General features: G+C 39.4%; 3 protein-coding genes across 3 annotated transcripts; all 3 read left to right on the top strand.

Annotated features, from left to right (window-relative positions):
• The first annotated feature begins 882 nt into the window (after nt 1-882).
• On the top strand, nt 883-2004 carry LOC108433221 (trace amine-associated receptor 13c-like). The gene is made up of 2 exons (XM_037547451.1): nt 883-1068; nt 1180-2004. Exons 1-2 carry the CDS (start codon nt 883-885, stop codon nt 2002-2004), a joined length of 1011 nt encoding a protein of 336 aa, XP_037403348.1.
• A 753-nt stretch (nt 2005-2757) lies between these two features.
• On the top strand, nt 2758-3750 carry LOC108433220 (trace amine-associated receptor 6-like). The gene is made up of 2 exons (XM_037547450.1): nt 2758-2817; nt 2929-3750. Exons 1-2 carry the CDS (start codon nt 2758-2760, stop codon nt 3748-3750), a joined length of 882 nt encoding a protein of 293 aa, XP_037403347.1.
• A 6313-nt stretch (nt 3751-10063) lies between these two features.
• LOC108433218 (trace amine-associated receptor 6-like) lies at nt 10064-11086 on the top strand. The gene is made up of 2 exons (XM_037547449.1): nt 10064-10141; nt 10253-11086. Exons 1-2 carry the CDS (start codon nt 10064-10066, stop codon nt 11084-11086), a joined length of 912 nt encoding a protein of 303 aa, XP_037403346.1.
• The last annotated feature ends 2846 nt before the right edge of the window (nt 11087-13932 follow it).

Raw genomic sequence — 13932 nt, 5'->3', positions numbered from 1 at the left:
TGGGAAACCTGTCTCAGACAGAAGGGATGACTGTCAATGACATACACAAGGACTGATCTGTCCAAGTTTACCAAGGGTAAAAATTCAGGGTCTTAGTTAGGGAGATATTGATAAAACTGTCCTTGAATTGACAAATGCCTTGAGTCATGTGTCGGGTTTCTGTCCCCCTGAGAGGACACAGAGGTCAAGAGAGCATAAAATCGATTTTTGTTGTTGTTTTTAATATATTTATGCTGTGAATCAATTAGAGTAAAAGCAAAATGCTTGAAACAAGAGAGAGATACTGAAATTACCGGCTGAGTCAGAGCATCCTGCGCATGGCAAAAGGAACTCAAGACTATGTGCCGAGTGACATGTGAGCATGCCTTCAGTAGGGTGCCGCACTGAGCACTGGAGCCTCCCAGGAGCTCACTCTGCTGACTTATGACTGTGTGGCAGTGTACAGTTCAAACCACACCAAAAAGTTTGATGATGACACTGTGGTTGGTCTCTTCAGCAAGAAAGATTCATCAGTGTACAGAGAGGAGGTGCTGTGATTAACAAACTGGTGCAAAGTCAACGATCTGTATCTGAATGTGGACAAGGAGAAGGTTGTTGGCTTCAGGAGAGCACAGAGTGACCACTCTCTATTCATCATCAACAACTCCCCTGTGGATATTGTTACAAGCACAAGTTCCTTGTGCTTGATAGTTCCTCGTGCATGATAGAGAAAAACACTTTATTTTCATTTGTCCATTCACATGGCCTATAAACTACATGTTTAGGTTTGTATGCCAGCATCACCACCATCACTTATTTTCAGCTGACACTGAAAGTGATGTAACATGCAGTGTGAGTGACTGAAGAGTCAAGGTAACCATTCATATGTTGGTGGGAGGATTCATGCTTCGCTATAAAGAGACCTGCCAAAAGCCCAAATCTGTCAGTTCAACATTACTGGACAACACAGCACAAGATCAGTTCCAGCTGACAGATCTGCAAATATTTCAGATGGAAAACACAGACAACAGGCAAAACATCACAGTTCAATACTGCTTTCCAGGATATAACTCGTCTTGCAGAAAGGAGGTCCGAACAGGTCCTGCTTATATATTTCTGTTCATTGTTCTCTCGTGTGTTTCTGTGTTCACTGTGTTTCTGAACCTGCTGGTGATCATCTCCATCTCTCACTTCAAGCAGCTCCACACCCCCTCCAACCTGCTCATCCTCTCTCTGGCTGTGGCGGATCTTCTCGTGGGACTGTTTGTTATGCCAGTGAAAATAATGCAACTTATGGACTCTTGTTGGTATCTTGGAAAAATAGCATGCATTAGTTCTGAAATCATCGTTGCTCTCTCAATGTCAGGCTCTCTTTTTAGTTTCATTTTCATTGCAGTTGATCGATACATTGCAGTCAGTGAGCCTCTGCTTTATTCCACTAGAATCACAGTTTGTAAAATGTCTGTTTCTATAGTTCTAGGCTGGTCTTTTTGTCTGTTGTATATCATCATCTATTATTACTTTAATGACCATCTTCTTCAATCTCAGGTACCCACCGAATGTTATGGAGAGTGTGTAGTGTTTGTAAAGTATTCCTGGGTGATTGTTGACCTGATCCTTTTTTTTCTAGCCCCTTGCTCTGTTATACTGATCTTGTATGCAATCATTTTTAACGTGGCAAGACATCAAGCTAGAGCTGTTAGAGCTGTGACTAATAGTATCTTACGCAAACATGGATCCAAAGTCACACGCTCTTCTGAAACCAAAGCCACAAAAACACTGGGAATTGTCATCTTTGTTTATCTAACTTGCTGGATACCTTTTTATTTAAGCTCTTTCTCAGTTGAACATGTCACATCTGAGTCAATAGTGTGGTCTGTGTTTGGCTGGCTAATTTATATGAACTCCTCTCTGAATCCTCTGATATATGCCATATTTTATCCATGGTTCAGACAATCTGTAAAGTATATTATTACTTGTAGAATATTAGATTCTTCATCTGTAAGGCTAAATTTGATTCCATAAATTGTTTTAAATTTCAGAGTGAATTCGGCTGAAACAGTTTATAGGTACCGACTGCTTTGAGAACAATGTCCTAAATACTGAATAGAAACTCTGCTCGCTCTTTTTTGTGGTCTTAGTTGAAAAAAAAGATTTTCTCAAATTTAATAGCAGTAACGATGACAGAGGAGAGGCAGAGATAAGCCACACAACCAGCTGAAACAGACACAGGCCCCTGCTTTTGATGACATACACTTAATGCCTTTGTCTTTATAATGATCTTAAGAGATATCAGCTTTTCAAGCACCTATTGTATATATTTATTTTAATTATGGATGATGCTAAGACTCCAGTCTTATTTTTATCCTTTGTAAACGTAAATGCCTGTACACACACATTAACATTTTAGATTCGAGATTCAAAATGCTTCATAGATTTAGATTCAAAATGTTTTACTATTATAGAATTACATTTTAAATTGAGAATTAAATAAATCAATTAACAACATACCAGTGATTCTCAAATCAAGGCCAAGGATAATCACTGCCATATACTACCTTTGTAAAAACACTCGCCAACCTCCTCTGTTTTCAGGTGACCACCAAAATAAATAATGACGTAACATTGAATTAGGAGCGGCTGATGTAAGAGACAAACCAGCCAATGACAAGTCAGTGAAAGGATTCATGCTTTGTTATAAAGAGACAAGACAGGAAGCCAAATCTGTCAGTACAGCATTACTGGACAACAGCATTTCAACTGGATATCCTTTCACAGATGGACAACATCACAGTTCAGTACTGCTTTCCTAGCCTTAACTCATCTTGCAGAAAGGAGGTCCGAGCAGACCCTGGGAATGTATTTTTGCTCATTTTTCTCTCATGTGTATCTGTGTTCACGGTGTTTCTGAACCTGCTGGTGATCATCTCCATCTCTCACTTCAAGCAGCTCCACACCCCCACCAACCTGCTCATCCTCTCTCTGGCTGTGGCGGATCTTCTCATGGGACTGTTTGTTATGCCTGTGAAAATAATGCAACTTAGTGATTCTTGTTGGTATCTTGGCAAATTGGCATGCTCTGCTTCAGAAATAATCATTGCCCTCTCAGTTTTAGCATCTCTCTGTAACCTGGTTTTCATTGCAGTTGACCGGTTCATTGCTGTCAGTGACCCTCTACTGTATTCCAGTAGAATCACAGTTTGTAAAATGTCTATATTTATCATTCTGGTCTGGTCTCTTTGTCTATTGTATCTTATAATCTTTTTTTACTTTAATGACCTTCTTCATCCATCTCAGCTGTCTGTTAGATGTGATGGAGAGTGTGTAGTGTTTCTCAAATATTCTTGGTTGATTGTTGACCTGGTGTTTTTTTTTCTTGCCCCTTGCTCCATCATTCTGGTCTTGTACTCAATCATTTTTAATATCGCAAGACGACAGGCTAAAGCTGTTCGAGTTATAATTAATATAACCTCACACAAAGTTTCAAGCACTTCTGAAACAAAAGCTACAAAAACACTAGGAATTGTTGTATTTGTTTATCTTGCTTGCTGGATACCTTATTATGTAAGCTCTCTGTCACTTGAAAGTATCACGACTGTGTCAATGGGTTGGACTGTGTTTACTTGGATTTTATACATAAACTCCTCTGTGAATCCTCTAATTTATGCCATATTCTACCCATGGTTTCGAGAGTCAACTAAATACATAATATCATGTCAAATATTTAAACCCTCATCTTCGAGGTTTAAGTTGCTTCCAGAGCATTTTTAACTTAGATTGAATTAAGCAAACCACTTTACTCTCAGTACCAATGTTAGAAACAGATTCTTAGATAAACTCTGTGTACTGGTTGTTTCAGACCGTATAAGGCGGCTCTGTTGAATGTGATTTTCTAAAATTTAATAGGGTTTATTATAATAGTGGGGAGGCAGATATGTTTAGCCATGCAGCAAACTGAGGGAGACACAGGCCCCTGTTTTTAATCACTTAAACACCCACAATGTCTTTGTAATTTCAAGGATTTTTTTCTATTAAGATTTCAAAGTTTAGAGTCAGTTTAGAGTAACTGAAGATGTGGCATTAGATCTGAGATGCTCATGTGGAATTTTATTTTGTGCTGCTTAAATCATCCTGTCTTATTAATTGTCTTTCTAAGTCTAAAATGCCTACATATGAATATTTAAAGTTAATCTTTACATGCTATAGTAATTATGAGTTATAATTTTACACCTACAATAAAACAATAAATTAACAAAGATGTTTTCTAGTGTTATAGTCAAGACCACATGGTCAGAGTCCAAGTCAAGACAAAGACTTTTAGATGCAGAGTCCAAGTCAGGACTGAGAAGTGCCTAGGTCATTTTTTTTCAAAATAAATAAAATAAAATAAATAGTACATTTCAATTCTAGGTTAATTCATGATCATTAATTACATGTTGTATTCGGTGCCCTCCACAAATACTGGCACTCCTAGAAATCATAAGCAAAATAAGCTCTGAAAATATACTTCATTACTTATGCTTTTGAGCTTTTGTTCATAATTAAGTCCCCAAAAAATAAAACCAATGTCTTTTAACTTTGTTAGGACCCTAGTGTTACTGATGTGATGTTCAGAATATGGCAGTGCTCTTCAGGGCTATCAAGAAAGGGCTTTGCATTACATTGGAGCCACTTACTCAATGCTGGATGGAAAACTCATAGCTCTGCAGCATGGCTATTCAGCAGTCAACCTATAAGGAGACTGACTATTTTCTCCCCCCTAAAGCAAAAACAGCACCACTCCTATTTGTTTGCTACTAGAATGAGTGTCAACAATGAAAACTTTGGCTGGCTCAGGAAAGTCAGTCTTCTCAGGGCCATGGTCTGAATGAAGAAATGTACTGCTCTGTAATTTAAGAGTTCCATTCACTGGAACTGGGGGACGATTCCAACTCTTGAAAACCAACCCCACATCATAATCCCCCGTCCACCAAACTTTACACTTGGCACAATGCACTTGGCAACTGCCAAACCCAGACTCATCCATCAGATTTCCAGACAGAGAAGTGTAATTCGTCACTCCAGAGAACACGTCTCCACTGCTCCACCACAGTCCAGTGGTGGCTTTTTACACCACCGCATTCAACGCTTTACATGTAAGGCTTGGATGCAACTGTTTGGCCATAGAAACACATTCCATAAAGCTATCTGTTCTTGAGCTAATCTGAAGGCCACATGAATTTAGAGGTCTATAGTAATTTATTCTGCAAAAAGTTGGTGACCTCTGTGCACTATGCGCCTCAGCATTTTACATGGCTGACCACTTCGTGGCTGAGTTGCTGTCGTTCCCAATCGTTTCCACTTTGTTATAATACCACTGACAGTTGACTGTGGAATATTTAGCGTTGAGGAAATTTCATGACTGGACTTGTTGCCCAGGTGGCTTCCTATCACGGTACCACGCTGGCATTCACTGAGCTCCTGAGAGCGACCCATTCTTTCAATGTCTGTAGAAGCAGTCTTGGTTTTATACACCTGTGGCCATGGAAGTGATTGGAACACCTGAATTCAATGATTTGGATGGGTGACTGAATACTTTTGGAAATATAGTCTATGTGTGCACTGTGTATCTGAACCTGTTGGTGATCATCTCCATCTCTCAACTTCAAGCAGCTCCACACTTCCACCAACCTGATAGTCCTCACTGGCCATGGCAGATCTTTTATTATTGTGGCAATATGTCAAGCTAAAGGTGTTAGAGCTGTAAAGAGCTATACCTCAAACAAACACGAGACAAAAGTTTCTGGCTTTTCTAAAACCAAACATTAGCATTACTATTTTTTTTTGCTGGATGCCATTTAATTTAAATTCTCTCACAGATGAAAGGGTAACATCTTTGTCATTGGTGTTGATTGTATTTATCTGGTTAATATACATCAAGTTTTATGTGATGTTGTTCAGGTGGTCTCCCTGCTTTAGGCTTTCCATGTATGCACAAAGAACGATATTAAGGTCCCAGACAAGAGCCATACCACCAAATATTACTACTGTAAAAGGATATTGTACATGGAATAGGCCCTACTTGTAGTGTATTCACTGTAGGTATGCTAGTACATACAGTAACCTGCTGCCTTATGAAGTAGTGACAATATGGCTGTGCATGGTAGTTTGTGTAGAGCACAGCAGGATAGCTGCATGTTAGTGACTCTAAGCAATTTATTTTATTTGTTTGTAAGGTGATGTTGCCTACTTGGAATGGGTTTTAATCAGAGAACAGTTCTGTAGTTTGGAAGCACAGTATTTGTGCAAGTTAGCATTTTCCTGTCCAGAGGAGAACCATGGTCGCACATTCCTGATGATGATTTTTATCCATTTGGATTGTGGCATGTTTGACATGGGCTTCACTTCACTGTTCATTAAAATGGGCTTATATCACTGTTTTACTGCTTTAACAAATCCTTTAATTCATAGTGAAAGTTGTTAATAGAGTAATTTGCATCAGTGTTTTTGCTTAGTTCTGTGATTCTGGAAGATAATTCTGTTAAATTTTATGGTTTAATAAATTAAAATATATCCAAATTGCTCATTATATATTGGCTTCTTGTCGTTTCCACTGTAAGTGTCCTCACAGCCTATTGACAATTGCTACTTTTTGCTATTCACAAGAAGCATCCGATGATGTGAACCATGCCTTTCAGAAGACCAACCATTAATGATTGTTGATCCTCTGGGAACGCTGGGCACTGTGTAACACCAGCGTAGCCAGGTGTCACTTATTTCAAATCTTCCTACACACTTTTGAGGACCATATTTACAGAGATAACTATAAACAACTGTTGCTTAACAGAAGACAACAAACTGTACTAGTTGAGTAAACAACCCCAATTCCAATGAAGTTGGGACGTTGTGTAAAACATAAATAAAAACAGAATATGATGATTTGCAAATCTTTTTCAAACTATATTCAATTGAATAAACTACAAAGACAAGATATTTAATGTTGAAACGGATAAACTTTACTGATTTTTGCAAATATTCACTCATTTTGAATTTGATGCCTGCAACACGTTCCAAAGAAGTTGGGACAGGGGCAACAAAGGACTGGGAAAGTTGAGGAATGCTCAAAAAACACCTGTTTGGAATATTCCACAGGTGAACAGGTTAATTGGAAACAGGTGAGTGTCATGATTGGGTATAAAGGGAGCGTCCCTGAAAGGCTCAGTCGTTCACAAGCAAGGACGGGCAAGGTTCACCACTTTATGAACAACTGTGCGAGCAAATAGTCCAACAGTTTAAGAACAATGTTTCTCAACGTGCAACTGCAAGGAATTTAGGGATTTCATCATCTACAGTCCATAATATCATCAAAAGATTCAGAGAATCTGGAGAAATCTCTGCAAGTAAGCGGCAAGGCAGAAAACCAACATTGAATGCCCGTGACCTTCGATCCCTCAGGAGGCATTTGGCAGACGCTCTTATCCAGAGCGACTTACAGTTTGATCATTTTACACAGGTAGGTATTAGGAGTTTTGCCCAAGGACTCTTATTTGTATAGTGTAGGGTGCTTACCCAGGTGGGGATTGAACCCCAGTCTACAGCATAGAAGGTGTTACCTACTACACTAACCAACCAACCACTTTCACATCTGTGAAGGACCCATTAATGCTGAAAGGTACATACATGTTTTGGAGCAACATCTGCTGCCATCCAAGCAACGTCTTTTTCAGGAACGTCCTGCTTATTTCAGCAAGACAATGCCAAGCCACATTCTGCACGTGTTACAACAGCGTGACTTCGTAGTAAAAGAGTGCGGGTACTAGACTGGCCTGCCTGCAGTCCAGACCTGTGTCCCATTGAAAATGTGTGGCACATTATGAAGCACAAAATACGACAACAGAAACCCTGGACTGTTGAGCAACTGAACTTGTACATCAAGCAAGAATGGGAAAGAATTCCACCTACAAAGCTTCAACAATTAGTGTCCTTAAGTTCCCAAACGCTTATTGAGTGTTGTTAAAAGGAAAGGTGATGTAACACAGTGGTAAACACGCCCCTGTACCAATTTCTTTGGAATGTTTTACAGGTATCAAATTCAAAATGAGTGAATATTTGCAAAAGCAATAAAGTTTATCCATTTGAACATTAAATATCTCGTCTTTGTAGTGTATTCAATTGAATATAGGTTGAAAAGGATTTGCTAATCATCATATTCTGTTTTTATTTATGTTTTACACAACGTCCCAACTTCATTGGAATTGGGGTTGTACAACACAATTCGATCTTATTCACATGCCTATTTATTAACATTTTCATTTTGTTTCCTTCGCAACATGTGATCCTTGTGAGTGGCAACTTCCCACTCTTTTGCTGATGTTGCTTCCAGAGGCAATTTGGAACTTATTCGGTGATTCAACAGAGGACAGGCATTGTGTGCTTCAGCACTCACTGGCCTCTATGAATTTGTGTGATCTACCACTTTGTGGTTAAGCAGTTGTTGCACCTAGATGCTTCCATTTCACAACAATACCTTCAGTTGTCTGGAGCAGACATAGCAGGACAGAAATTTCACAAACTGACTTGTGGCAGAAATGGCATCCTATGACAGAGCTATATTTAAAGTCACTGAGCTCATCAGCATGACCCTTTCTACTACCACTGTGTGTCTATAGAGAATGCAGGGCTGTGTGCTTAGTGATAGGAGAGCGTGCCATTACTCTGAAAGATATCATGTGTAGTACCTATCCCAAAAACTGCACACCCCAGTGATCTGAATGGCTACAGACCAGTGACACTGACCTCACATCTCATGAAGGCTCTGGAAAGACTTGTTCTTGCCCATCTTTGTCCACTGATGGGACCAGCTACGGATCCTCTGCAATTTGCCTACAAGCCAGGCATTGGAGTGGAGAATGCAATAACTTACCTACTCCACAGATCCCTCGATCATCTTGAAAAGGCAGGAAGCACTATTAGAATCATGTTCTTTGATCTATCAAGTGCTTTCAACACCATCAAGCCCACTCTACTAGGGCGCAAGATGGAGAGAGCAGGGGTGGATCACCAACTCATCACATGGACTATGGACTAACTCACAAACAGACCGCAGTATGTGCGACTTAAGGACTCTGTATCAGAAACACTGCTCTGCAGCACAGGGGCTCCACAGGTAACAGCCCTGGCCCCATTCCTCTTCACCCTCTACACTGCGGACTTCATCCACAACACCTCAATCTGTCACCTCCAGAAATTTTCTGATCACTCTGCCATTGTTGACTACATCTCAGATGATGATGAAAGGGAATACAGAGAAGTTACAAGGAATTTTGTGGATTCCTTTGACTTACATCAAAAGTAAAGTAGGTTTTTTCATTTTCCTGTAAAGCTGAAGCTTTAAGAGTTCCTTTCGCTGGAACTAAGGGGCCGCTAAAACTTTATACTTGGCAAAATGCAGTCAGACAAGTACCGTTCTCCTGGCAACTGCCAGACCCAAACTTGTCCATCAGATTTCCAGACCGTTAAGCATGATTTGTCACTCTAGAGAACACATCTCCACTGCTCTAGAGTCCAGTGGCGGCGCTTTACACCACTGCATTCGACGCTTTGTACTGCACTTGGTGATGTAAGGCTTGGATGCAGCTGCTCAGCCATGGAAACCCATTCCATGAAGCTCTCTATGCTGTTCTTGAGCTGATCTGGAGGCCACATGAAGTTTGGAGGTCTGTTGCAATTGACTCTCCAGAAAGCTGGCGAGCCCTGCTTATTTTACATGTTGTTTCTGTCGTTCCCAATCGCTTCCACTTTGTTATAATACCACTGACAGTGTTTTTGTTTTTCTATATTGTGCATAGTATTTACAGTAAAGTTGTTGACCTCCCAACTGTTTGATGAAATTTCTTTCACATACAGCCATTTTAGTTGGATGGAAATAATAAAGTAGTGTTAAATATTAGATGAATCACTGTCATAAAGGACCAACTAGCCAATCACATATCAGTGGAAAGATTTATGCTTAGGTATAAAGAGTCATGACAAAAATCAAATCTCCCAGTTGAGCATCACTGAGCTCCTCAGTTGGATCAGTCCCAGTTGGCAGATCTGCATTCAGATGAATAACACAGAGTATCAGCAAAACATCACAGTTCAGTACTGCTTTCCTGACAATAATGCATCTTGCAGAAAGGAGGTGCGAACAGGTCCTGCTTATATATTTCTGTTCTTTTTTCTCTCATGTGTATCTGTGTTCACTGTGTTTCTGAACCTGCTGGTGATCATCTCCATCTCTCACTTCAAGCAGCTCCACACTCCCACCAACCTGCTCATCCTCTCTCTGGCTGTTGCGGATCTTCTCGTGGGTCTTTTTGTTATGCCTGTCAATATCATGCAATTGATCACCACTTGTTGGTATCTTGGAAAAGTGGCATGTTCTATTTTTCCAGTGATCAATTCTCTTTCACTGTCAGGATCTCTCTGTAGTTTAATCTTAATTGCAGTTGACCGGTACATTGCTGTCAGTGACCCTCTACTTTATTCCAGTAGAATCACTGTTTGTAAAATGTCTTTGTATATAATTCTAGGCTGGTCTTTTTGTCTCTTGTATGTTATAATTTTTATGTACTCTAATGACCACCTCACTCCATCTCAGATGTCCACTAGATGCTATGGTCAGTGTGTACTGATCATAAAACATTCCTGGGTGATTGCTGGCATAGTCATTTCTTTTTTAGCCCCTTGCTCTGTTATACTGGTCTTGTATTCACTGATATTTAATGTGGCAAGGCATCAAGCTAAAGCTATTAGAGCTGTGAAGAATGGTGCCTCACACCAACATGGAGTTAAAGTTTTAAGTTCTTCTGAAACCAAAGCAGCAAAAACACTGAGCATAGTAATTGTTGTGTATCTTTCTTGCTGGATACCATATTATATATGTTCTTTATTTGTTAAATACATCACATCTTTGTCTGTCATGTGGATTCTGTTCATCTGGCTGATTCTAATTAACTCTTGCATGAATCCACTAATTTATGCCATTTTCTATCAGTGGTTCAGAGCATCAGTTAAGTATATTGTAACCTGTAGAATATTTGAATCATCATCTTCAAGGTTACATTTGTTTTCTGATCATGTTTAATATATATATATATATATATATATATATATATATATATATATATATATATATATATATATATATATATATATATATATATATATATATATATATATATACACCTGTATATATACCCATATATATTACACACACACACACACATATAATTTATTTATTTATTCATTTATTTTTAAAGATATTATAAGCTCCTGTGCAATTATCTTAGACAATAATATGTAATGCAACTTTCTATGCTGGGTAGTCAGCGCGACTCTGTTTTGACATATTTAAATAGTTTTCTTTCTTTGGAGGTCATGTTTTCTTGTTTTCACTTAGAAATTTAACAAACTATGTCATTTGGCAAAGATGCATAAACTTTGGCACACAGCTTTATGGATGTCAAGCATGTTTCTCAGTTCTCAGCTAAGCCTGTCCGAGGAAAAAAAAAACAAAACAAACAAAAAAAACCCTGAAAAATGCAGATATTAAATTAAAATGAACGCTATTTAGAGGCATGCATTACTGCATCATGTTTTATACCTAAAGGATTATCAGCACAAACATGGAGCCACGTCAATTACATTGATTGGTAAAACACGTTTCTGTCAGTTGAGGAGATAGAATCTTAAGTCATCTATGGTGTTCCTTCCTAAGTCAGAAGTCATGTGCAAAAGTCTGAAATAATGATGTGTAAATCCATTTCTGAAAACTCAGGAGACAAATGAGCCTAAGGGATATTATTAATGTCAACAAGCCACATTGCATTCAGCCATGAGTTTGAGACCAAAGGCCCATTGGATTCACATGTCAGATCAGGGCCACAGGCGTATTGTATTCACTCCATTACCTTGGGACCATGAGCCCATACATGCACTATGTTAGCTGTGCAATCGGCCTATAATGAACTATATTAGCGAGGCCACAGGGCCACACATGCACCATACTTGCTTTAGAAACTAACTCACATAGCTGGGTGCTCTATTAAGCGTCCTAGTGCATGGAATTTTGTCCTAATCTCAAGAACTTTTTGAATGTTGTTTATGCTGCTTGAGGGTCCCTGATCAGTCAGAAGCTCTTTCAGGATTCCAACTCAGGAGAGTTGCAACACTGTGTGTGAGCCTCCTTGTGGCCAATATGGTGGCAGGAGATTGAAATATGCCGAGAGAAATGTGGGCTATGCCCTGCACAGGATCCTTATATTAGCACTGCCTCTCCCCACGTAGGTTTGGATTATTCTGTCCTGCAAGAAATGTTTAGAGAGAGCGAGTCTGAGTGTGTAAGTGTACTTCTGAGTATGTATGTGTGTGTGTGTGTGTGTACTCATGACCTCTGTGAGTCCATCTACTTATGCCACTTTCTATCCATAGTTTAGAGCTTCAGTTAAGCATATTGTAACCTATGAAATATGTGAATCCTCAACTGCAAGGTATATCTTGTTTTCTGAACATGTTTTAATCCAGAATGAAACCAAAGAGATCACTTCACAGTCATTAACATAATTTAACACACTGTCATAGGCGCACAGATAAAACTGAACTCCTAGCTTAATGCATAGGTAAGATTTTACTACACAGATTTGGGGCGTTGAGAAGTTTGTTTCAGATTTAATACAACTATAATAGATGGAGAAAGGCAGAGGACATCTTTAAAGAAGGATGAAAAGCCCAGAAGAGCAGCCGGAAGGCCTCTGCAAGCAGACATGCTCCCCATTTGCTCAATATTTACTTGAATGCTGATGATGTCTTTAGCCATTTTAGATCACTTTGTTTCCTCATCATATTAGAGTTCATATTAAAATTCCACTCCAGCTCAGCACATTCCGCTATCACGGCCTAAGAATTCTTGCATGTAGGGCTTCTGGCACAACCACTGTCAAACCTGAACAAAGCTGTTTCAAGCATCAAGCACCCCAGTGATCAAGAAGTTGGCATCAAAAAAATACCAGAAAGTACTAGCAACTAGCTATCTATGTTTTTGGTAAATATACAGGGTGGGCCATTTATATGGATACACCCAAATAAAATGGGAATGGTTGGTGATATTAACTTCCTGATTGTGGCACATTAGTCACATTAGTTTTCAATGGGAAGAGGGTCGTGTGACACATCAAACTTCAAACATCAAATTTCACAAGAAAAACAATGGTGTGCTTGGTTTTCACGAACTTTATCTTTCATGAGTTATTTACAAGTTTCTGACCACTTATAAAATGTGTTCAAAGTGCTGCCCATTGTGTTGGATTGTCAATGCAGCCCTCTTCTCCCACTCTTCACAAACTGATAGCAACACCGCAGAAGAAATGCTAGCACAGGCTTCCAGTATCCGTAGTTTCAGGTGCTGCACATCTTGTATTTTCATAGATAGAGATACAATGATAGTGAGGCCATTCTTCATCAATGGAAACCTCAAGGCCACTGGATGTGTGCACTGAAGCTGGCACGTTCCCTGAGTTTTTCCAGCAAGATGGTGCACCACCACATTATGGGTATCAGGTCCGGGCATTCCTAGATGAACAGTTTCCTGGAAAGTGGATTGGTCGTCGTGGGCCAGTTGAATGGCCCCCAAGGTCTCCCGATCTGACCCCCTTAGGTCTTTATCTTTGGGGTCATCTGAAGGCAATTGTCTATGCTGTGAAGATACGAGATGTGCAGCACCTGAAACTACGGATACTGAACCAAACCATAAAACCAAACCATTGTTTATCTTGTGAAATTCTCAATAAGTTTGATGTGTCACATGACCCTCTTCCCGTTGAAAACTAATGTGCCACAATCAGCAAGTTAATATCACCAACCAGTCCCATTTTATTTGGGTGTATCCATATAAATGGCCCACCCTGTACATATTAGCATATATCACATTTTATT

Source organism: Pygocentrus nattereri, chromosome 18 (assembly GCF_015220715.1).
Source record: "Pygocentrus nattereri isolate fPygNat1 chromosome 18, fPygNat1.pri, whole genome shotgun sequence".
In the NCBI taxonomy this organism is placed as follows: domain Eukaryota; kingdom Metazoa; phylum Chordata; class Actinopteri; order Characiformes; family Serrasalmidae; genus Pygocentrus; species Pygocentrus nattereri.
This window is presented reverse-complemented; position numbering and strand designations above follow the sequence as displayed.

Excerpts from the sequence above, each read along its gene's own strand:
- LOC108433218 (XM_037547449.1), top strand. The coding sequence starts at position 10,064 with ATGAATAACACAGAGTATCAGCAAAACATCACAGTTCAGTACTGCTTT. Across the intron at positions 10,142-10,252 it reads ATGCATCTTGCAGAAAGGAG|CTCCACACTCCCACCAACCT; the intron begins GTGCGAACAGGT and ends CACTTCAAGCAG.
- LOC108433220 (XM_037547450.1), top strand. The coding sequence starts at position 2,758 with ATGGACAACATCACAGTTCAGTACTGCTTTCCTAGCCTTAACTCATCT. Across the intron at positions 2,818-2,928 it reads ACTCATCTTGCAGAAAGGAG|CTCCACACCCCCACCAACCT; the intron begins GTCCGAGCAGAC and ends CACTTCAAGCAG.
- LOC108433221 (XM_037547451.1), top strand. The coding sequence starts at position 883 with ATGCTTCGCTATAAAGAGACCTGCCAAAAGCCCAAATCTGTCAGTTCA. Across the intron at positions 1,069-1,179 it reads ACTCGTCTTGCAGAAAGGAG|CTCCACACCCCCTCCAACCT; the intron begins GTCCGAACAGGT and ends CACTTCAAGCAG.